Source organism: Theropithecus gelada, chromosome X, assembly GCF_003255815.1.
Source record: "Theropithecus gelada isolate Dixy chromosome X, Tgel_1.0, whole genome shotgun sequence".
Classification (NCBI taxonomy): domain Eukaryota; kingdom Metazoa; phylum Chordata; class Mammalia; order Primates; family Cercopithecidae; genus Theropithecus; species Theropithecus gelada.
In genome coordinates, this window is record NC_037689.1 from 5,230,974 (window position 1) to 5,256,361 (window position 25,388).

The 25,388-nt window shown below is 39.1% G+C and overlaps 1 protein-coding gene across 2 annotated transcripts in view; it reads left to right on the forward strand.

The window, feature by feature from the left end:
- WNK3 (WNK lysine deficient protein kinase 3) overlaps positions 1 to 25,388 on the forward strand; it is a 170,460-nt gene that overhangs the window by 98,060 nt on the left and 47,012 nt on the right. For both annotated transcript variants that reach the window (XM_025372570.1, XM_025372571.1), the window contains exons 12-17: positions 3,291 to 3,438; positions 5,096 to 5,212; positions 14,390 to 14,545; positions 14,627 to 14,678; positions 15,940 to 16,077; positions 16,438 to 17,375. In XM_025372570.1, the coding sequence (XP_025228355.1) occupies positions 3,291 to 3,438; positions 5,096 to 5,212; positions 14,390 to 14,545; positions 14,627 to 14,678; positions 15,940 to 16,077; positions 16,438 to 17,375 (1,549 nt within the window). The remainder of the gene's footprint in view (positions 1 to 3,290; positions 3,439 to 5,095; positions 5,213 to 14,389; positions 14,546 to 14,626; positions 14,679 to 15,939; positions 16,078 to 16,437; positions 17,376 to 25,388) is intronic.

The following is a 25,388-nucleotide window of genomic DNA, read 5'->3' on the forward strand; positions in this document are numbered from 1 at the left end:
GTTCTATCTTCAAGTTCATTGATTGTTTCCTTTGTCCTATTCATTCTACCATTATGCCTATTTAGTGAGGTTTTTTTTTTTTTTCTGTGATTGTTTAGTGCTATACTTTCTATGTGGTTCTTCTTAAAATCTTCTATTTCTTTTATAAGATTTTGGTTTTTTCGGCCGGGCGCGGTGGCTCAAGCCTGTAATCCCAGCACTTTGGGAGGCCGAGACGGGCGGATCACAAGGTCAGGAGATCGAGACCATCCTGGCGAACACGGTGAAACCCCGTCTCTACTAAAAATTACAAAAAAACTAGCCGGGCGAGGTGGCGGGCGCCTGTGGTCCCAGCTACTTGGGAGGCTGAGGCAGGAGAATGGCGTAAGCCCGGGAGGCGGAGCTTGCAGTGAGCCGAGATCGCGCCACTGCACTCCAGCCTGGGCAACAGAGCGAGACTCCGTCTCAAAAAAAAAAAAAAAAAAAAAAAAAAGATTTTGGTTTTTTCATTTGCCTCAAGATTATTCGTGATTGCTTATTGAAGCATTTTGATGATAGCTGCTTTAAAATTCTTGTCAGAGTCCGGGTACAATGGCTCACACCTGTAATCCTAGCACTTTGGGAGGCCAAGACAGGCAGATCACTTGAGGTCAGGAGTTCAAGACCAGCCCAGCCAACATGGTGAAACCCTGTCTCTACTAAAAATACAAAATTTAGCCAGGTATGGTGGTGCACGCCTGTAATCCCAGCTACTTGGGAGGCTGGGGCTGGGGGATTGCTTGAATCCAGGAGGCAGAGGTTGCAGTGAGCTAACATTACACCACTGTACTCCAACCCGGGTGACAAAGTGAGACTCTGTCTAAATAAATAAATAAAATTCTTGTTAGATAATTCTAATATCTGATTCATCTTATTCTTTTTTTTTTTTTTTTTTTTTTGAGATGGAGTCTCACTCTATTGCCCAGGCTGGAGTGCAGTGGCAAGATTTCGGCTCACTGCAACCTCCACCTCCTGGGTTCCAGTGATTCTTGTGCCTCAGCCTCCCAAGTAGCTGGGATTACAGGCTCCCACCACCACGCCTGGCTAATTTTTGTATTTTTAGTAGATATGGGGTTTCACCATGTTGGCCAGGCTGGTCTCGAACTCCTGACCTCAAATGATCCACCCGCCTCGGCCTCCCGAGTGCTGGGATTATAGGCGTGCGCCACAGTGCCTGGCCTCATCGTATTCTTGTTAGATGATTTCAATAACTGACTCATCTTGGTGTTGGCATCTGTTGATTACCTTTTTGCATTCAAGTTGTAATTTTTCTAGTTTTGGGAGTATGACAAAGGAGTTTATTTTCATTTGTCTCCTGGGCATTTGGATATTATGTCAGGTGACTGTAGATCCTATTTAAGTCTTTTTTTTTTTTTTTTTGAGATGGAGTCTTACTCTGTTGCCCAGGCTGGAATGCAGTGGAGTGATCTTGGCTCACTGCAGCCTCCGCCTCCCGGGTTCAAGCGATTCTCCTACCTCAGCCTCCTGAGTAGCTGGGATTACAGGCACATGCCACCATGCCCAGCTAACTTATTTTAGTAGAGACAGGGTTTCGCCATGTTGGCCAGGCTGGTCTCAAACTCCTGACCTCAGGTGATCTGCCCACCTCAGCCTCTCAAAGTGTTGGGATTACAGGCATGAGCCATCATGCCCGGCCTATTGAAATTTTCTATGTTAGCAAGCAGTCACTCTTGTTTAGATGCATAGGTTCTGGCCTGCTTTTGTGGGCCATGATTCTGATGACAATTTAGTTTTCAAAATCCTTACAGTGCTGCTATTCTGGTTTGTTTTGTTCACCTGGACCCCCTGGCCCCCACTGCTGGGCCAAGAGGTGGAGAGTGCTTCCCTAGGCCTGCTCCCCCAGGTCTGCTCTACAGGCTATGCTCTACTTACTGGTGGGGCCCCTACCAGTGCCACTGGGGAAGGACAGGGCCTACTTAAGTCCGCTTCTGTTGCTGGGTTGGGGATCAGGAGACACTGGGCTTGGGCTGCCTTTGCCTCTGGACTGGGAATTGGGAGACACTGCCTGTACTGCCTTTATTCACTGGGTGGGTAATTGGAAGATACCAAGTTGCTATGATATTCCTCAAGTCCTGGGGGTCCCTAGCCAGTCCACTTTCATCTTTTCACTCTTCTGTGCCCTCCTGTCATTGTCCACTACATTATTTCTAGAACTTTTAGCTGTACTTAGAGGGGAGGAGCAGGGAAAGTTGAGTTTCTGCCATCTTGTCCCAAACCCTAAACTGGTGTGTTAAGTAACTTTGGAAAGTGAATGATATAGTCCATTGGCTAAAATTATATTCCTTTTATCCTCTGATTACTTGTTACTGCCATTTCTCTGTGTATTTAAAAATCTCTTAAGGGCAGTATTAATGTATCTTCTTCCACTACTTATATTTATGCAAATTCTTTGTCATATGGACATAAAACATTTAGGAGTTATTTTTATCTCTTCTTGTACATTTATATATAGATGCTTCATGAGTTGTTTTTAGGAGAAATAACTTGCTTAAATTTATTTGAAAGATACCTGTTTCAAAAAGATATCTGAAACTTAGAGCTTGTAATTTAAATTCCAAATGTGTTTATTGAAATTTTTTTATTGAAATATGTTTGAGTTTAAAGAAAAACCTGAAAAATGCCTTTGACACAGATAAACTAAAAGGTAGCCTCCCCTTTCATAATAATATTGATGTAGACCTGTAAAATGTAACTAATTAGAATGAATAATGTTGAGCTCTTTTTACATCATTCATTTTCATTTCTTGTTCTGCCTCCTGCAGAACACTATTCTTGTCTCCCATACCTGGTCTACCCTGTTGAGTTCATTACATAAACAGGTATATTTTGAGTGATAATTTGTTTTGGTTTTAGAAGTTTTATTTGAAGATATAAATAAAGTAACCCCTAAACAAACAAGATAAAACCGATCAAGAGCACCCCATGATAAAAGGTTTCACAGAGGTCTATCACTGGCAGTGTTTTTCTTTCATTCTCATCACTGTGAGATGTTTGCTAAATAAATACAGTGTGATCTTAATTTTTCAGCTTTTTGAAAAAGCTTTATTGAAATATAAATCATACACCATTTAAAGTGCGTGATTTAATGGCTTTTAGTATATTCACAGAGTTGTGCAGTCATAACTTTTAAAAAGATTGTAGTATTTATTAATTTTTCTTAAACTCATTATTTATGGTTTTATAATTGGGAGTTTTTCTTAGAATTTTACTGTCAAGACTGGAATGAGTTACTTTTTTAAAAATATTGCTAGCTTGAATCAAGATGTGGCAACTATGAAGGAAAACATCAGTAGCCCTGATAACCCAAGTGGAAATGGCAAACAGGATCGGATCAAACAGAGAAGAGCTTCCTGTCCCCGACCAGAGAAGGGGACTAAATTTCAGCTTACCGTCCTTCAGGTCAGTTTGTAAATATGGTTTGGTTAAGAGTACATATAGAGGTCTGGAGGGTCAGAGAGGGGCAGTGCTACAGAAGTGAGTTGTAGAATATTGTGAAACCCTCTCTAAACTAACCTTCTCTCCATTACAGACTTTCCAATACGAGTATTATGTGTTCATTGTTAAACTTAGGAAATATAAGAAAGAAAATAAAATCCACTTGTAACCACCATTCAGAGATAGCTCCTATTAATGTTTTAGTTTGTTTTTCTCTCTTTTTCCTGTATGTACATGTAGTGTTTTACATTATTAAGGTTGTAATAGTACTAGTAATCGCAGCAAAAATCTACTGAGTTCTTTTGTGGTAGGCACCCTAAATGTTATCCATGCATTTTATCATTTAATCCTTCAATAACCCTGTATGATAGGTCGTAGTGTATACTCATCTTTACAAATGAAGATACTAAAGATCAGAGGAGTGGGCCGGGCACAGTGGCTCACTCCTGTAATCCCAGCACTTTGGGAGGCCGAGGCCGGTGGATCATCTGAGGCCAGGAGTTTGAGACCAGCCTGACCAATATGATAAAATCCCATCTCTATTAAAAATACAAAAATTAGCTGGGCATGGTGGTGCATGCCTGTAATCCCAGCTACTCGGGAGGCTGAGACAGGATGTTGCGGTGAACCGAGATTGTGCCATTGCACTCCAGCCTGGACAACAAGAACAAAACTCCATCTGAAAAAAAAACAAAAAAAATCAGAGGAGCAAAGTAATTTGCCTAAGATCACTCAACTAGCAAGTGATAATGTCAGATCTGAACCTAAATCAGACTTTAAAGCCCATATCTCTAACCAATATGATGTACATTTCAGTTGACTGCTTCAACCTATATATAATTTTATATCCTCTATTTTTAAAAACCTAATATATCATGTATGCTTTTCTGTATCGTTAATTTTTCGATAACATGACATTTTAAATGGCTATATTAAATAGCTGCTTATACAGAGAAATAACTTAATCATTCCCTATGTTCTTGGTTTATGTTCTTTCTTTCCATCTTTTTCCCAGTCTGTCCTTTTTCTAACTTGCTGTCTTTTACTCTTTTTGGCTGTCTGTATATCTTTGCAACAAAATCCTTGAATATAAATCTTTGTATCTATCCCTGATTATTTCCTTATTAGATCCATAGGAGTCGGACTCATGGGTCAAAATATGAAGATTTTTAAAATTTCAAGATATATGTTACTAGATTGCTGTCCATAAAGATTGATCCAGTTTACATTTCCATTCGCAGTGCCTCTTCTTTTGCTTAGTCAATTTATAGATTAAGAGAATTTTGGAAATGAATTATTAAATTTAAATCTTTGCATTGCAGATAGCTCTAGTGACTATTATAACTTTTTTTTGCTTTCTTATAAAAGTTGTATTGTTTTCTTTACCACAGGATCACATTTATAACTTATTTTTTACTGAGTAACTTGAACCTGTTAGATTAGTCATAGAATGGCTGTTTACATGGTATTCCACCAAGGGAAAACATAGTCTTTTTAGATTCTGAACTATTTAAGCCATTTTCCACATATATTGTATGTGAACTAGTGTAGATGTGCCCTGCACAATTTGCAAAGAAAAGACAGTGACTGACTCTTAAACCAGTGAAATGTTTGTACTCAGGTGTCAACCTCTGGAGATAACATGGTAGAGTGTCAGCTGGAGACACACAACAACAAGATGGTCACCTTCAAGTTTGATGTTGATGGTGATGCGCCAGAGGATATTGCAGACTATATGGTAAGTATAGTAAGACTAAATTATCTTCCCTTCAGCATTCTGTCTTTTTTCCCCTATAATTCTGTCTCCATTTATTTTGAGCCATCATTTTTTAAAGAGTACGATTAGTTTTAAAAGTTTGTACAGATCTAAATTGGGTTATCATCAAGTGTAAATCACTGCATCTCCTCCGGTTTCAGTATATTTATCTGGAAAATATGCGGAGGTTTCATTTAGAGATAATATAGATAAATGGTTCTTATCTCTGAGTGCATGTGAAAATCACTTGACAAGCTTTTTAAAAACAATTGTATTGCCTGGTCCCTTGATTAAATCAGAATATTTGCAGGTGAGGCCCAAGCATCAATAGTTTGTAAAGCTCCCCAGGTAATTTTTTTTTTTTTTCAGTTTATTTTTTGCTGGGCACAGTGGCTCATGCCTGTAATCCCAGCACTTTGGGAGGCCTAGGCAGGAGGATCACTTGAGCCCAGGAGTTCAAGAACAGCCTAGGCAATGTAGTGAGTGAGACCTTGTCTTTACAAAAAATTTAAAATGCCACATGCGGTGGCCACACTTGTAATCCCAGCACTTTGGGAGGCTGAGTGGGGAGGATTGCTTGAGCCCAGGGGATTGAGGCTGTAGTGAGCTATGATCATGTCACTGCATTCCAGCCTGGGCAGCAGAGCAAGACCCTGTCCCAAAAAAAAGTTATCTTTTATTATCTTTTTTTTTTTTAATTATACTTTAAGTTCTAGGGTACATGTGCATAATGTGCAGGTTTGTTACATATGTATACTTGTGCCATGTTGGTGTGCTGCACCCATCAACTCGTCAGCACCCATCAACTTGTCATTTACATCAGGTATAACTCCCAATGCAGTCCCTCACCCCTCCCCCATCCCCATGATAGGCCCTGGTGTGTGATGTTCCCCTTCCCGAGTCCAAGTGATCTCATTGTTCAGTTTCCACCTATGAGTGAGAACATGCAGTGTTTGGTTTTCTGTTCTTGTGATAGTTTGCTGAGAATGATGGTTTCCAGCTGCATCCATGTCCCTACAAAGGACACAAACTCATCCTTTTTTATGGCTGCATAGTATTCCATGGTGTATATGTGCCACATTTTCTTAATCCAGTCTGTCACTGATGGACATTTGGGTTGATTCCAAGTCTTTGCTATTGTGAATAGTGCCGCAATAAACATACGTGTGCATGTGTCTCTAAAGCAGCATGATTTATAATCCTTTGGGTATATACCCAGTAATGGGATGGCTGGGTCATATGGTACTTCTAGTTCTAGATCCTTGAGGAATCGCCATACTGTTTTCCATAATGGTTGAACTAGTTTACAATCCCACCAACAGTGTAAAAGTGTTCCTATTTCTCCACATCCTCTCCAGCACTTATTGTTTCCTGACTTTTTAATGATTGCCATTCTAACTGGTGTGAGATGGTATCTCATTGTGGTTTTGATTTGCATTTCTCTGATGGCCAGTGATGATGAGCATTTTTTCATGTGTCTGTTGGCTGTATGAATGTCCTCTTTTGAGAAATGTCTGTTCATATCCTTTGCCCACTTTTTGATGGGGTTGTTTGTTTTTTTCTTGTAAATTTGTTTGAGTTCTTTGTAGGTTCTGGATATTAACCCTTTGTCTGATGAGTAGATTGCAAAAATTTTCTCCCATTCTGTAGGTTGCCTGTTCACTCTGATGGTAGTTTCTTTTGCTGTGCAGAAGCTCTTTAGTTTAATTAGGTCCCATTTGTCAATTTTGGCTTTTGTTGCCGTTGCTTTTGGTGTTTTAGACATGAAGTCTTTGCCCATGCCTATGTCCTGAATGGTATTACCTAGGTTTTCTTCCAGGGTTTTTATGGTATTAGGTCTAACATTTAAGTCTCTAATCCATCTTGAATTAATTTTCGTATAAGGAGTAAGGAAAGGATCCAGTTTCAGCTTTCTACTTATGGCTAGCCAATTTTCCCAGCACCATTTATTAAATAGGGAATCCTTTCCCCATTTCTTGTTTCTCTCAGGTTTATCAAAGATCAGATGGCTGTAGATGTGTGGTATTATTTCTGAGGACTCTGTTCTGTTCCATTGGTCTATATCTCTGTTTTGGTACCAGTACCATGCTGTTTTGGTTACTGTAGCCTTGTAGTATAGTTTGAAGTCAGGTAGCGTGATGCCTCCAGCTTTGTTCTTTTGACTTAGGATTGTCTTGGAGATGCGGGCTCTTTTTTGGTTCCATATGAACTTTAAAACAGTTTTTTCCAATTCGGTGAAGAAACTCATTGGTAGCTTGATGGGGATGGCATTGAATCTATAAATAACCTTGGGCAGTATGGCCATTTTTACGATATTGTTTCTTCCTATCCATGAGCATGGTATGTTCTTCCATTTGTTTGTGTCCTTTTTTATTTCACTGAGCAGTGGTTTGTAGTTCTCCTTGAAGAGGTCCTTGACATCCCTTGTAAGTTGGATTCCTAGGTATTTGATTCTCTTTGAAGCAATTGTGAATGGAAGTTCATTCATGATTTGGCTCTCTGTCTGTCTGTTACTGGTGTATAAGAATGCTTGTGATTTTTGCACATTAATTTTGTATCCTGAGACTGTGCTGAAGTTTCTTATCAGCTTAAGGAGATTTGGGCTGAGACAATGGGGTTTTCTAAATATACAATCATGTCATCTGCAAAGAGGGACAATTTGACTTCTTCTTTTCCTAACTGAATACCCTTGATTTCTTTCTCTTGCCTGATTGCCCTAGCCAGAACTTCCAACACTATGTTGAATAGGAGTGGTGAGAGAGGGCATCCCTGTCTTGTGCCAGTTTTCAAAGGGAATTTTTCCAGTTTTTGCCCATTCAGTATGATATTGGCTGTGGGTTTGTCATAAATAGCTCTTATGATTTTGAGATACGTTCCATCAATACCGAATTTATTGAGAGTTTTTAGCATGAAGGACTGTTGAATTTTGTCAAAGGCCTTTTCTGCATCTATTGAGATAATCATGTGGTTCTTGTCTTTGGTTCTGTTTATATGCTGGATTATGTTTATTGATTTGCATATGTTGAACCAGCCTTGCATCCCAGGGATGAAGCCAACTTGATCATGGTGGATAAGCTTTTTGATGTGCTGCTGGATCCAGTTTGCCAGTATTTTATTGAGGATTTTTGCATCGATGTTCATCAGGGATATTGGTCTAAAATTCTCTTTTTGTGTTGTGTCTCTGCCAGGCTTTGGTATCAGGATGATGTTGGCCTCATAAAATGAGTTAGGGAGGATTCCCTCTTTTTCTATTGATTGGAATAGTTTCAGAAGGAATGGTACCAGCTCCTCCTTGTACCTCTGGTAGAATTCAGCTGTGAATCCATCTGGTCCTGGACTTTTTTTGGTTGGTAGGGTATTAATTATTGCCTCAATTTCAGAGCCTGCTATTGGTCTATTCAGGGATTCAGCTTCTTCCTGGTTTAGTCTTGGGAGAGTGTAAGTGTCCAGGAAATTATCCATTTCTTCTAGATTTTCTAGTTTATTTGCGTAGAGGTGTTTATAGTATTCTCTGATGGTAGTTTATATTTCTGAGGGGTCAGTGGTGATATCCCCTTTATCATTTTTTATTGCGTCGATTTGATTCTTCTCTCTTTTCTTCTTTATTAGTCTTGCTAGCGGTCTGTCAATTTTGTTGATCTTTTCAAAAAACCAACTCCTGGATTCATTGATTTTTTGGAGGGTTTTTTGTGTCTCTATCTCCTTCACTTCTGCTCTGATCTTAGTTATTTCTTGCCTTTTGCTAGCTTTTGAATGTGTTTGCTCTTGCTTCTCTAGTTCTTTTAATTGTGATGTTAGAGTGTCAATTTTAGATCTTTCCCGCTTTCTCTTGTGGGCATTTAGTGCTATCAATTTCCCTCTACACACTGCTTTAAATGTGTCCCAGAGATTCTGGTATGTTGTATCTTTGTTCTCGTTGGTTTCAAAGAACATCTTTATTTCTGCCTTCATTTCGTTGTGTACCCAGTAGTCATTCAGGAGCAGGTTATTCAGTTTCCATGTAGTTGAGCGGTTTTGATTGAGTTTCTTAATCCTGAGTTCTAGTTTGATTGCACTGTGGTCTGAGAGACAGTTTGTTATAATTTCTGTTCTTGTACATTTGCTGAGGAGTGCTTTACTTCCAATTATGTGGTCAATTTTGGAATAAGTGTGATGTGGTGCTGAGAAGAATGTATATTCTGTTGATTTGGGGTGGAGAGTTCTGTAGATGTCTATTAGGTCTGCTTGCTGCAGAGATGAGTTCAATTCCTGGATATCCTTGTTAACTTTCTGTCTCGTTGATCTGTCTAATGTTGACAGTGGGGTGTTGAAGTCTCCCATTATTATTGTATGGGAGTCTAAGTCTCTTTGTAAGTCTCTAAGTACTTGCTTTATGAATCTGGGTGCTCCTGTATTGGGTGCATATATATTTAGGATAGTTAGCTCTTCCTGTTGAATTGATCCCTTTACCATTATGTAATGGCCTTCTTTGTCTCTTTTGATCTTTGATGGTTTAAAGTCTGTTTTATCAGAGACTAGTATTGCAACCCCTGCTTTTTTTTGTTCTCCATTTGCTTGGTAGATCTTCCTCCATCCCTTTATTTTGAGCCTATGTATGTCTCTGCATGTGAGATGGGTCTCCTGAATACAGCAGACTGATGGATCTTGACTCTTTATCCAGTTTGCCAGTCTGTGTCTTTTAATTGGAGCATTTAGTCCATTTACATTTAAGGTTAATATTGTTATGTGTGAACTTGATCCTGCCATTATGATATTAACTGGTTATTTTGCTCGTTAGTTGATGCAGTTTCTTCCCAGCCTCTATGGTCATTACATTTTGGCATGTTTTTGCAATGGCTGGTACTGGTTGTTCCTTTCCATGTTTAGTGCTTCCTTCAGGGTCTCTTGTAAGGCAGGCCTAGTGGTGACAAAATCTCTAAGCATTTGCTTATCTGTAAAGGATTTTATTTCTCCTTCACTTATGAAACTTAGTTTGGCTGGATATGAAATTCTGGGTTTAAAATTCTTTTCTTTAAGAATGTTGAATATTGGCCCCCACTCTCTTCTGGCTTGTAGAGTTTCTGCCGAGAGATCTGCTGTTAGTCTGATGGGCTTCCCTTTGTGGGTAACCCGACCTTTCTCTCTGGCTGCCCTTAAGATTTTTTCCTTCATTTCAACTTTGGTGAATCTGGCAATTATGTGTCTTGCAGTTGCTCTTCTCGAGGAGTATCTTTGTGGCGTTCTCTGTATTTCCTGAATTTGAATGTTGGCCTGCCCTACTAGGTTGGGGAAGTTCTCCTGGATGATATCCTGAAGAGTGTTTTCCAACTTGGTTCCATTTTCCCCCTCACTTTCAGGCACCCCAATCAGACGTAGATTTGGTCTTTTTACATAATCCCATACTTCTTGCAGGCTTTGTTCATTTCTTTTTCTTCTTTTTTCTTTAGATTTCTCTTCTCACTTCACTTCATTCATTTGATCCTCAATCGCTGATACTCTTTCTTCCAGTTGATCGAGTCGGTTACTGAAGCTTGTGCATTTGTCACTTATTTCTCGTGTCATGGTTTTCGTCTCTGCCCGTTCATTTATGGCCTTCTCTGCATTAATTATTCTGGTTATCAATTCTTCCACTCTTTTTTCAAGCTTTTTAGTTTCTTTGCGCTGGGTACGTAATTCCTCCTTTAGCTCTGAGAAGTTTGATGGACTGAAGCCTTCTTCTCTCATCTCGTCAAAGTCATTCTCCGTCCAGCTTTGATCCGTTGCTGGCGATGAGCTGCGTTCCTTTGGAGGGGGAAGATGCGCTCTTATTTTTTGAATTTCCAGCTTTTCTGCCCTGCTTTTTCCCCATCTTTGTGGTTTTATCTGCCTCTGGTCTTTGATGATGGTGATGTACTGATGGGGTTTTGGTGTGGGTGTCCTTCCTGTTTGTTAGTTTTCCTTCTAACAGTCAGGACTCTCAGCTGTAGGTCTGTTGGAGATTGCTTGAGGTCCACTCCAGACCCCGTTTACCTGGGTGTCAGCAGCAGAGGCTGCAGAAGATAGAATACTGCTGAACAGCGAGTGTACCTGTCTGATTCTTGCTTTGGAAGCTTCCTCTGAGGGGTGTACTCCACCGTGTGAGCTGTGGGGTGTCGGTCTGCCCCTAGTGTAGGATGTCTCCCAGTTAGGCTACTCAGGGGTCAGGGACCCACTTGAGCAGGCAGTCTGTCCGTTCTCAGATCTCAACCTCCGTGTTGGGAGATCCACTGCTATCTTCAAAGCTGTCAGACAGAGTTGCTTGCGTCTGCAGAGGTTTCTGCTGCTTTTTGTTGTTGTTGTTGTTGTTGTTTAGCTGCGCCCTGTCCCCAGAGGTGGAGTCTACAGAGACTGGCAGGCCTCCTTGAGCTCCACCCAGTTTGATCTTCCCAGGGCTTTGTTTACCTACTTAAGCTTCAGCAATGGCGGGCGCCCCTCCCCCAGCCTCACTGCTGCCTTGCGGTTAGATCGCAGACTGCTGGGCTAGCAATGAGGAAGGTTCCGTGGGCGTGGGACCCTCCCGGCCAGGTGTGGGATATAATCTTCTGGTGTGCCCGTTTGCTTAAAGTGCAGTACTGGGGTGGGAGTTACCCGATTTTCCAGGTGTTGTGTGTCTCTGTTCCCCTGGCTAGGAAAAGGGATTCCCTTCCCCCTTGCGCTTCCCAGGTGAGGCGATGCCTCACCCTGCTTCAGCTCTTGCTGGTCGGGCTGCAACAGCTGACCAGCACCGACTGTCCGGCACTCCCCAGTGAGATGAACCCAGTACCTCAGTTGATAATGCAGAAATCACCTGTCTTCTGTGTCGCTCGCGCTGGGAGCTGGAGACTGGAGCTGATCCTGTTTGGCCATCTTGCTCTGTCCCCCCCCTCCACATTATCTTTATTTTTGATAACAGGCTTTGAAAAAGCTAAACTCCCAGGTAATTCTTTTTTTTTTCTGTTTTTTTTTTAAATTTTTGTGGGTACATAGAAAGTTTATATATTTATGAGGTATATGAGATATTTTGATGTAGGTATACAATGTGTAAGAATGATGTAAAGGTAAATGGGGTATCCCTCCCCTTGTAATTCTTTTTTTTTTTTTTTTGAAATGGGGTCTCGCTCTCTCTCCCAGTCTGGAGTGCAGTGGTGCGATCTCGGCTCACTGCAAGCTCCGCCTCCCAGGTTCACGCCATTCTCCTTCTTCAGCCTCCCAAGTAGCTGGGACTACGGGTGCCCGCCACCACACCTGGCTAATTTTTTGTATTTTTAGTAGAGATGGGGTTTCACAGTATTAGCCAGGTTGGCCTCCCCTTGTAATTCTAATGTGTTAGCCACTGATCTAACATCTTGTATGTTATTGTTTCATTTAGTTTTTAATATTTTCTTTGAATTTTTAGGCTTAAGTTAGTATTTCTTCCCCCTTCATTTTATTTATTTTATATTATTTTCTAGGTTACTTTTGCATGTTCCCCTTTTGTGATGGGGATAGGGCTAGAATGGCAGGAAGAGTTCATATAATGCTTTTTGTTTCTGCCAGCTTTCTTTGTATATGCATTTCTAGCCAAGCAGAATTAAACATTTTAAAAGTCAATTATTTCATCAGTTCTGTTCTTGTTTAACGTAATATTTTCTGAACTGTCTCTTCTTTCATTCTTTTCAGGAATGTTTAACCTAATTAGTGGTCTTCCGAGCTATTTTTGTTTTTTTGTTTTTTTTTTTTTTTTGAGACAGAGTCTCCCTCTGTTGCCCAGGCTGGAGTGCAATGGCATGATATTGGCTCACTGCAACCTCCGCCTCCTGGGATCAAGCGATTCTCCTGTCTCAGCCTCCCAAGTAGCTGGGATTACAGGCGCATGCCACCACACCTGGCTAATTTTTGTATTTTTTTTTTTTTTTTTTTTTTTCNTTTTTTTGAGACGGAGTCTCGCTCTGTCGCCCAGGCTGGAGTGCAGTGGCATGATCTCGGCTCACTGCAAGCTCCGCCTCCCGGGTTCACGCCATTCTCCTGCCTCAGCCTCCCGAGTAGCTGGGACTACAGGCGCCCGCCACCTCGCCTGGCTAGTTTTGTATTCTTTTTAGTAGAGATGGGGTTTCACCGTGTTAGCCAGGATGGTCTTGATCTCCTGACCTCGTGATCCGCCCATCTTGGCCTCCCAAAGTGCTGGGATTATAGGCTTGAGCCACCACGCCCGGCTAATTTTTGTATTTTTAACAGAGACGAGATTTTACCATGTTGACCAGGCTGGTCTCGAACTCCTGACCTCAGGTGATCCACTCACCTCGGCCTCCCAAAGTGCTGGGATTATAGGCATGAGCCACCGTGCCCAGCCTTCCAAGCTATTCTTTATTTTCTTTGAAGATGTTTCATTTGTGGTTTGTGATTTAAAAGCTTTTGGGTTTGGACATCTTAGTTTTAAACATTGCCTCAGTTATATTCTTCAAATAACCAATTTATAGAATGACATATTTTTTTAAATGCTGGTTCCTTCTCTGGTAGGTAGTGCCAATCTGAGAAATGTTGGTAGTCTCAAATAGAATTATTTAATGTATTCTTTGGCATTTGTTGCTGGTCTTTGTGAATTCTATTGTTACACTTGGATTTAGATACTTAATTTTAATTTTCTTCTTCTTTTTTTTTTTCCTTTTTCTTTTTTTTTTTTTTTTTTTTTGAGACAGAGTTTTGCTCTTGTTGCCCAGGCTGTAGTGCAATGGCGCGATGTCAGCTCACCGTAACTTCCGCCTCCCGGGCTCAAGCAATTATCCTGCCTCAGCCTCCCAAGTAGCCGGGATTACAGGCACCCGCCACCCCAGCCGGTTAATTTTGTATTTTTAGTAGAAACAGGGTTTCACCATGTTGGCCAGGCTGGTCTCGAACTCCTGACTTCAGGTGATCCACCCGCCTCAGCCTCCCAGAGTGCTGGGATTACAGGCATGAGCCACCGTTCCTGGCTAATTTTGTATTTTTAATAGAGACAGGGTTTCTCCATGTTGGTCAGGCTGGTCTCGAACTCCCGACCTCACGTGATCTGCCCGCTTCGGTCTCCCAAACTGGGATTACAGGCATTAGCCACTGTGCCTGGCCCAATTTTCTTTCTTTACATGGTAGTCACTATTTATATAATATTATAACTTTGAATAAACTACATTCACTCTCATGAATAGACTTACTTTTACTTTTGGGCAGGTTGAAGATAACTTTGTGCTGGAAAGTGAGAAAGAAAAGTTTGTAGAAGAATTGAGAGCTATTGTAGGTCAAGCCCAGGAGATCCTTCATGTCCACTCTGCCACAGAAAGAGCCATTGGAGTTGATTCTATTACTGTGGACTCCAACAGTAGCCAGGTGAGAACAATTGTTTAGCAAACAGATCTTCTCAGATATGAATCAGGAACATTTTAATTTATCTATTCATTTTTAATTCAGACAGGGTCATCTGAACAAGTACAGATAAATTCTACATCTACTCAAACCAGCAGTAAGTATATTTAGTAAAATTTACCATTTGGTTTTTGAAGCAAGACATTTGAAAACTTTTAACACACCTTCGTTGGGAAAGATGTTAGCCAATAAATTAATTTGGTAACTTATTAGTGTAGGTTTTCTCACACCTTGAAAGGCCGAGAGGTAATAATCCATCCCCTGACTTTTCCTCAAGTGTTGGTTCTTTATCTGATTGATTTATTTTTGAGTTGTTGGGTGGTAATGTTACCAGAAAAGCAGTCACAGTACTGATGACCTTAAATGGCGTAACTGTTTGAAACTTAAGTAGTTAGTTATTTTTTTCTGATTTGAGATGGATAGAAACTTTTTAACAAAAGTCATCATTTTCTAAGTTTGCCTCATGTTTCAATAGTCATTCATATCTTGATTTTATTCTACTAACGATGAATGATGTGCTTCTACTTGCTCTGGTCACTGATAACTTTTAGTAAATCAGATGCCAGATAAACCTCCAGAAACGAAAACTAGGGTCTTCTGTTTTCTTTTCTGATGACTTTATCTTTCCATTCTTCTCAGGTATATTAAAGAGTGTCTGGGAGGGGGATAAGAGCCATAGACAAATGAGCACCCCTGAAGAAATTACAGGAACATAAAGAAGCAAAAGGTGGTGTGGGAGTAATAGAAGCAGATACCATTATCCTGAAATTTAGTTTGACTGTGTTATAATGCAGAGTCCTCCTATATCTTATTTTTCTGGTTAGCCAAGATCTGAGTAGGTTTCTGACTAACAAAGTTGGGTAAAGTTTAAAAGAGAATTACTTATTTGAGTACGTTTACAAAGTAGCAGTTAAGATGTAGGGGTTTATTTTACTTTATTTTTTAAAATGTCATACAGTAAAACTGACTCCTTTTTCTTTTGGTGTACACTTCTGTAAATTTTAATACATATATAGATTTATGTAAGCACTATCATAATTAGGATACAGAATAGGAGATACAGGTTTTAATGGGAAAAGTGCTGTCAGTTTTTTCAAAGAGTACCCTGTTTCTAATTACTATTGATGCAATATTTGTTTCAGTAGAATCTAAAATCCTTCTCTAAAGATATTGTGTGCTTAGTACTTCAGACTTTTTGTCAGTATTGAGAGGGCTGGTCTTATCAATTACATATATTCTAGTACTATTAGAAATGGAGATACAAGGCAAATTGTTTATTTAACCTGGCTTCTTCAGTCAATAAGGTAAATAAATTGAAAATCGCTTAGCATATTATTTTTTGCTAATTATTTCTGCAGATGAATCTGCTCCTCAGTCATCCCCGGTTGGTCGGTGGCGATTCTGTATCAATCAGACGATAAGAAACCGTGAGACTCAGTCTCCTCCTTCTCTTCAGCATTCCATGTCTTCAGTTCCTGGCCTATATCCACTTCCTAGTAAGCTTTTCTTCTCTGCCACTTTGTCCAGACTCAAAGGATGGGATGCAAAATACATATGATATCTTTAACTGGTTTCCATGGGAATTTTATGCTTATGAGAATTTTCATAAGCTTTTTTGAAGACATTAATATTAGGATACAACTTAAGCCATTTCCTATTTAATATTTATGAGAAAAAAGGAAAATATTATTTTCCTTGCCAGGTTGAATTCTGTGTGTTTTGAGTCTTATTTACAAGAGTACTTTCACACAGGTTCTCATTTGCCTCTTTCTCCTCCTGTTCCTTTTGACTTAGGGCACTAGTCTATGCTTTGTACTTATCAGTACGTGCTTAGCCATTCTTTATTATTGTTCCAGGTCCAAAAAACACAAGTAATAAGGAGATACCACGGGACACACTGCTCACTATAGAAAATAATCCATGCCACCGTGCACTTTTCACCTCCAAATCAGAACACAAGGATGTGGTTGATGGTAAGATTTCTGAATGTGCTAGCGTAGAAACCAAGCAGCCAGCTATACTTTATCAAGTGGAAGATAACAGGCAGATAATGGCACCAGTTACTAATAGTTGCAGTTACTCTACTACTTCAGTTCATGCAGTTCGAGCTGAATGTGAGGGACTCACCAAACAAGCAAGCATATTCATACCTGTGTATCCATGTCACCAAACTGCCAGTCAGGCTGATGCACTTATGTCCCATCCTGGCGAATCAACTCAGACTGCTGGTAACTCTCTTACAACTCTGGCATTTGATCAAAAGCCTCAAACCTTATCAGTACAGCAGCCAGCTATGGATGCAGAGTGTATTTCCCAAGAAGGAGAAACTACAGTGAACACTGAAGCAAGTTCTCCAAAGACAGTCATTCCCACTCAGACCCCTGGCCTTGAACCAACTACCCTTCAACCCACTACTGTCCTGGAATCAGATGGAGAAAGACCTCCAAAACTGGAGTTTGCAGACAACCGAATTAAAACTCTGGATGAAAAATTAAGAAACTTGCTCTATCAGGAGCACAGCATCTCTAGCATCTATCCCGAGAGTCAGAAGGATACCCAAAGCATAGACTCTCCATTTTCTTCCTCTGCTGAAGATACCCTCTCCTGTCCAGTGACAGAAGTCATAGCCATCAGTCACTGTGGAATTCAAGATAGCCCTGTACAATCCCCTAATTTCCAACAGACAGGCTCTAAGCTTCTGTCTAATGTGGCTGCAAGTCAGCCTGCTAATATATCAGTGTTCAAAAGGGACCTGAATGTGATAACTTCTGTACCCAGCGAATTGTGTTTACATGTAAGTATCGTTCTTTCTAACCAATTCCTTATTGTTTTAAAGAAATGCCTTCTCTTCTAAAATTCTGTCCTTTGAAATGAAATGGTCTATGTCACAAGATTCTGAGGTCACAGATATTTAAGAAGGCCATGACTTAGGCTGCAGTGTTCAGAACCTCTCAGTAGAGATGACAAACTATCTTTGGTAAGAGAGCCCTCTGGTGAATTAGCTAAGAACCTGCAAGCAGTGTCTATATTTGTATTAATGACAGAATGAAAACTGACTCATGGATTGTTTTAGTGGGTAGGAAGAACTTTCAGATTTTCACTTAAAATGCCTGTTATCAGTTTCCTTCTTTAAAAAAAAAAAAAGTTACGGTTTTTAATTTAATCATGTTTGGGGGGATTTAATTTGACAAAAAAAGAAAAGAAAGTAAAATCATCATTAATACCATGACTCTTTTTTTTTTTTTTTTTCCAACCCTAGACGGAGTCTTGCTCTGTCTCCTAGGCTGGAGTGCAGTGGCACGATCTCGGTCTGCCTCCCGGGTTCAAGCAATTCTCCTGCCTCAGCCTCCTGAGTAGCTGGGATTACAGACACGTGCCACCATGCCTGGCTAATTGTATTAGTAGAGACGGGATTTCACCATGTTGGCCAGGCGGGTCTCAAACTCTTGACCTCGTGATCCACCCGCCTTGGCCTCCAAAGTGCTGGGATTACAGGCGTGAGACACTGTGCCTGACCTGACTTATTTTTTGAGTTATATAATGTGGGAACTTTAATTTTCCTTTTCTGCCCCTTCAAATCACAGAAGTAACCACTAATAATTCGGTGCTTATCCTTCTTGACTTTTCTGAAGCTTATACAGATCTATTTACATACATAGAACATTTTATTCATAAAAATACTGTGCTGTATACATACTGGTCTGCAACTTAATTTTTTCATTTTACAGTAGATCATGGACATCTTTCTAAATCTTTATCACTATCTTTTTGTCATTTTTGTTATTATATAAGTAATAATATATACTTGTACATAGTATATATGTACTATGTACAAGTAAAATCCACCCCATCCCCAAACCTATAGACACAGCTGTTAACAAATCTTTCCAGACATGATTTTAATTAATATACAAATATTTATAAAGATATACTTTTTATATATGATATATTGTATCTTTATATAGATATATAGATACATGTTAATATTTATATACATATATTTATTTACATATATGCTATTCTGCATTTTTTTCATTTATGGGTATCCATGTCAGTACACATAGTTCCATCTTACTCAACTTTTTGAAACAACTGCATAATATTCCACTGATATAATTTAAATATCTTTTAAATTTTTAAATTATTTTAAATAATAAATAAATATCACATAATGTGATGTGAATCTTAAGAAATGAACTGTTATTTCTGTCATTTAAACTTTGTTGCTTGAAGGAGACTCTCCCAAGTGTCAAGGTCAAATGGATTCTTTTATTTGTTTCAAGTGTCTGTTGCTATATCTGGATCATACTTAGCTGCCACTGTTTCTGGTGTTGTGGAATCCTTTTTTCCCCTAAAATACTTCTATGAGTAATATTTTCAAATATATTGCATGGAGATCCTATTTGGTATTCTTTTGCCTGTCTAAAAATGTCTTTATATTGCTTCACACTTGATTGACTAACTACAGATGGTAGGATCAGAATTTTTTCTTCTCAATTTAGAATACATTGTTTTATTGTCTTTTATTAGCCTTGCTGATGAGAGTGATTTCAGTTGTTTATCATTCACTTGTAGGTAACCTGTTTTTACTCTAGACCACTGCAATGCTCTAGTACTTTTTACAATGTGGAAATGTTCTGTATCTGCATTATCCAATACAGTAACCACTAACCAGATATGACTATTGAGCACTTGAAATGTGGCTAGTGCAACTGAGGGCCTGAATTTTTAATTTAATTTGATTTAATTAATTTAAATTTAGACAGCCACATGTGATTAGTGGCTGCTGTATTCAGTTAGCACAGGTCTAGTTGCTTTTAGGAAACTATCTTAGAGTTCTGATTATCAGACTCTATCTTGGTATATTGCTTTTCCATTCATTTTGTATATCACTTTTGTGGATGTTTCGAATTTGAAGATGTGTGTCTTTTTTCAGCTCCAGTAACTTTATTTTCATTTCTTATTTTTCTTCCCCTTCATTGTCTTGCTTATTTCCATTTGGAAATCGTAGGAGATATATGGCCTCTTGGATTATTCCCCATGTTTCTTAACAGCTTGCTCTCACTTTTAATTTCATTTTTTAAAACCTTATGTTCTCAGATATGTCTTCAGTTTTTTTTTTCTTTTTAAATTTCAGATCACTCTCTTGGTATTCAGCTGTATCCAGTTAATTTTTCATTTGGCAGTCATGAATTGGATTTTTTAAATCGTTCTTATTCTTGGCTCCATTTTCATAGCAACCTATTTTTGCATGTATTTTTCTTCCAAGCTTTTTTCTCAGAAAACTGACAAAATATTAACTCTAAAATATATAAAGAATGCTTACAAATCATTGAGAAAAGATCAGACAACTCAGTGGAAGAATAGCCAAAGCATGTGAACGTGCATTTCACAGAAGTGGAAATATAAATGCCTGCTAAACATGTGAAAAGATTTTCAACTTTCTTAGTAATGAGAGAAAGGCAAAACTTTACAGAAAAATAGTTTTTGCTAATTAGACTAGCAAATATTAAAGAAATTGATGGCCAGGCGCGGTAATTTTCATTTTATGTTGGTAGGAATAAAATCAGTACAGCCTACCTGGAGGGCAGTTTAGCACTGTGAAAGTTAGAAATGTGTACATTCCTGTGACTGAGCTATGTCACTGTCAAATTCTGCCTGAGAGAAGCATTTGCACATATGAACAAAGGAACATGTATAAGAATGTTCAGTGTAACATTGTTTGTTTATTTGTAACAGGAAAGGATTCACAAACAAGTTTAAATATTTATAAATAGAAATTGAGGGACATTGATACTATGAAGCAATTTAAAAGCATGAAGTAGACCTATAAATATATGTTAGCTCTTATCATCTTTATTTTATCATGGACATATCTCCAGGAAAAATCATCAGGAAAAATATATGCAGAATAATTCAGACAGTATGATGAGGTGTGTGTATGTGTGTGTGTCTGTGTGTGTGTTTGTATGTATGTGTATGTGTGTGTGTGTTTTTGAGACAGGGTCTCTGTTACCCAGGCTGGAGTGCAGTGGCATGATCGCGGCGCACTGTAACCTCAACCTCCTGAGTTTAGGTGATCCCCTTGCCTCAGCCTGCCAAGTAGCTGGGACTACAAGTGCATGCTACCATGCTTGGCTCATTTTTAAACTTTTTGTAGAGACGTGGGCTTGCAATGTTGCCCAGGCTGGTTTTGAACTCCTGGCCTCAAGTGATGCTCCTGCCTTGGTCTCCCAAAACAGTGGGATTACAGGTATGAGCCACCACACCTGGCCTGTATTTTTAAAAAGGAACACACACACACACACATATATATATGTACATAAATTTACAAAAAAGTTCTGAAAAGATAAATTGATATTAGTGGATGTCTTCCAGGGGGGACTGGGAAGGAGGGTTGTTACAGAGATTTTTGTTTTATCTAATGGCTTAGATCTTTTACAGAAAACAGTCATTCATGTTATAAACCAAAAAGTATCTAAGGCAGATCTCAATCAATTTAGAATTTTATTTTGCCAAGGTTAGGGACATGTCTAGAAGAGAGAAAACATGGAATCACAGATACAGTCTATAGTCTGTGCCTTTCTCCAAAGATGATTTTGAGGGCTTCAATATTTAAAGGGGAAAAGCAAGCTGGAGGGGAAAGAGGGAGGTTATGGTAATCCACATGTTGCAAGAGAAAAGGAGCAGGTAGGAGAATAATCAATTATGTATTCATCTCACAATTTTGCTCAGTAAATCAGCACTTTACATAAGATAAGGTGAACATAGGGTAGCTACCTCTGGAGATATTTAACCTTTTATTTGTAGCTGTTTGCTTAGGAACAAAATGAAATGCAGTTTCTTGCATGACTCAGATTTCAGCTTAACTTTTTTCTTTTTGGCATAGTGAATTAGGGTCCTGAGTTTTTGTTTGCCTTTCACAATATATTACTTGTGATATTTTTTAAAATGAAAACATTCTTATTGAAACACAGCGTTAGAAAGAAAACAGCTTTTGAACCCCACAAACCAGTTTCAAAATCTTGCTTTGCCATTTACTATGTAATACTAGGCAAATTTTCTACACCCTTTACCCAGCCTTAATTTCCTCATCTGTAAAATCAAGATAATAGTACCTACTTAAAGGGCTACTGGATGCCTTTGGTATATTCTCCTTATTGTTTATTCATCTTATTTCATATTCTTTGTGCTCTATAAATATGGAAACTTGTCTTGTGATTTCTTAGAATTTTAACTATTTTAGTGTTCGATCCAGTGACATTAAATATATTCACAAGGTTGTGTATCCATCACCATTATCTAGTTCCAGAACTTTTTCATCACCCCAACAAAAGAAACTTCATACCCATTAAGCAGTCATTATTCATTCTCCCTTCCCCCTTGCCCCTTGCAACCACAAATCTGCTTTCTGTCAGTATAGATTTGCTTATGCTAGATATTTCATATAAATGGAACCATACAGTATATGGCCTTTGTGTCTGGTTTCTTTCACTTAGCATAATGTTTCAAGGTTCATATTCCATTTTATGGCTATACTGCATTTTGTTTATCCATTCATTGGTTGATGGACATTAGGTTGTTTCTACCTTTTGGCTGTTGTGAATAGTACTGCTACGAACATTCATATAAAGTATTCATATGAGTTCCTGTTTTCAGTTCTCTGGGGCATATGGTAATTCTACATTTAACTTTTTGAAGAACCACCAAACTCTTTTCTAAAGTAGCCACACCATTTTACATTCCCACCAGCAGAATGTGAGGGTTCCAATTTGTCTACATGCTTACCAACACTTGTTTTCCAATTTTTTGTTCATAGCCATCTTGGTGAGTATAAAGTGGTATTCTTATTGTGGTCTTGATTTGCATTTGCTTAATAGCTAGTGGTGTTGAGAATCTTTTCACGTGCTTGTTGGCCATCTGTATATCTTCTTAGGAGAAATGTCTATTCGAGTCCTTTGCCTATTTTTTAATTGGGTTGTTGTTTGTGTTGTTGAATTGTAAGAATTCTTTATATGTGTGGCTGGGCGTGGTGGCTCAAGCCTGTAATCCCAAAACAGGGAAGCCAAGGCAGTAAGATCGCTTGAGGCCAGGAGCTGAAGACCAGCCTGGTCAACATAGTGAGATCCCAATCTCTATAAAATAAAATAAAAAAAATCTTTATATATTCTGGATGCTATGTCTTTATTAAATATTTTATTTGTGAATATTTTATCCCATTCTGTAGGGTTGTCTTTTCACTCTCTTGATAGTATCCTTTAATGCACAAAAGTTTTTTATTTTGTTGAAGTCTGATTATCTACTTTTTCTTGTATTGCTTTGTTAGCTCTTATAATTAGGTATTTGATATATGTTGAGTTAATTTTTGTATATGTACGAGACAAGGGTCCAGCTTCATTCTTTTGCATTTGGATATCCAGTTGTTCAGCACCATTTGGTGAAGAAACTATTCTTTCCCCCATTGAATGGTCTTGGCAGTCTTGTAAATATCAATTGACTATAGATGTATGGATTTATTTCTGGACTCTTAATTCTATTTGTCAATCCCAATATCCTTATGCCAGTAGCAAAAGGACAGTGTTTTGATTACTGTAGTTTTATAGTATATTTGGAAATCAGGAAATGCGAGTCCTCCAATTTTGTTCTTTTTAAATATTTTTTGGCTATTCAGGGTCCCCTGTGATTCCATAGAAATTTTAGTATAAGCTTTTCTATTCCTGTGAAAAAGGCCATTGGGGTTTTGATAGGGATTGCATTGAATCTGTAGGTCACTTTGTGGACTGTTGACAGATTAAGTCTTCCTATTCATGAACTTTCTATTTATTTCAGTATTCTTGAATTTCTTTCATTAATGTTTTGTAGTTTTCAGTGTATAAGACTGTCACTCCTTGGTTAAATATATTCCTAAGTATTTTCTTATTTTATTAGAAATGGAATTGTTTTCTTAATTTCTGTTTTGGATTCTTCATTGCTAGCATATAAAAATACAACTGATTTTTTTTTTTTTTTTTTTTTGAGACGGAGTCTGGCTCTGTCGCCCAGGCTGGAGTGCAGTGGCCGGATCTCAGCTCACTGAAAGCTCCGCCTCCCGGGCTTACGCCATTCTCCTGCCTCAGCCTCCCGAGTAGCTGGGACTACAGGCGCCCGCCACCTCGCCCGGCTAGTTTTTTTGTATTTTTTAGTAGAGACGGGGTTTCACCGTGTTAGCCAGGATGGTCTCGATCTCCTGACCTCGTGATCCGCCTGTCTCGGCCTCCCAAAGTGCTGGGATTACAGGCTTGAGCCACCGCGCCCTGCCAATACAACTGATTTTTATGTGCTGATGTATCCTCCAACTTTACTGAGTTTGTTTATTAGCTCCAATAACTTTTAGTGGATTATTTTGGATTTTCTATATATAAGATCATGTCAACTGTGAATAGAGATAGTTTTATTTCTTCATTTCCTATTTTTCTTATATACAAACTTTTTTTTTTTCTTTTTTGAGACAGAGTCTTACTGTGTCACCCAGGTTGGAGTGCAATGGGATGATTTCAGCTCACTGCAACCTCCGCTTCCACTTCCCAGGTTCAAGCAATTCTCCTGCCTCAGCCTCCCAGGTAGCTGGGATTATAGGCGCTCACCGCCACGCCCAGCTAATTTTCATATTTTTAGTAGAGATGAGGTTTCACCATGTTGACCAGGCTGGTCTGGAACTCCTGACCTCAGATGATCCACCCGCCTCAGCCTCCAAAGGGCTGGGATTATAGGCATAAGCCACCATGCCCAGCTCTTATCTATAAACTTCTCATGCTTTCCATTTGTTTGTCCTTTTGCTTTTTGTACTGGCATAATTTCTCAATTTTTAAGCTGTTGCATCACCTATTCAGCTATTTTTTGTGTCAAGTATTATATTGTTTTAATTTCTAGTAACTGTAGTTCATTCCTTTCTTTATAGATGTAGTATATTCACACATCTCTCTGAATATATTAGTCTTATTCTATGTTATTAATGCTATTTCCTTGGCTATCCTGTTTGCCAAGTTTAGTATTTTCTTATAATGTTAGTTTTCCCTTGGTGTTTAGTGATTCTTAGTTGTGTTCTCGTCTTTTTCACTCATGAGATTCCTTGTTCATCTGTCTGTGTTTTATGTAATTACTGTAACCTTCCTTCAGTAATTGTGGGAAAGGTATGGGACATCCTCCCTGGCACTGTATTTTGTAACTTATCTCTAATGCTGCCTGGAGGGTGGCCCAGTAGCTAGTCTCCAAAGGTAGGAGGGCTTACCTTTCTTCCTGGATGTTGTCTCCTCCCTACGTTGTTGACCTCTCTCTTGGCCACAAACCTTTTCCTCTTACTACTCTTATTTGGGGGCACATGCCTCTGCTGCCCTTTGCTTGGTGTGGAGGTGGGGACAGAACTGCCTGCCTGTTCCTTCTTTGTTATTCCCAATCAGTTCATTCTTCCATTCAGTGAATATCTCTTTAGCAGTGAATAAGTCAAAACCTCTGTTTTTGTGGAGCTCACATCTAGTAGAAGAAAATGGGATACTAAAACTATATATGGTAGTCAGGGAAGGACTTGTATGTGGTGGTGATAGTCATAGATAGAGAACTGTTCAGGGAACCAAAAGAAGGCCAGCAAACAGGAGAACATTAAGAGATAACGTTGAAAGAGACAGAAGGTAGATCTGATAGAGTTTTGTAAGCATTCTAGCCTACCACTCATCTTTTTGGTTGGCCAGGGTTCTCTCCTGCTGCCCGTATCAGCCACCCAAGTTTGCAGCATTTTGAAACAATTCCTACATATGTCATGGTCTGCTTTTTC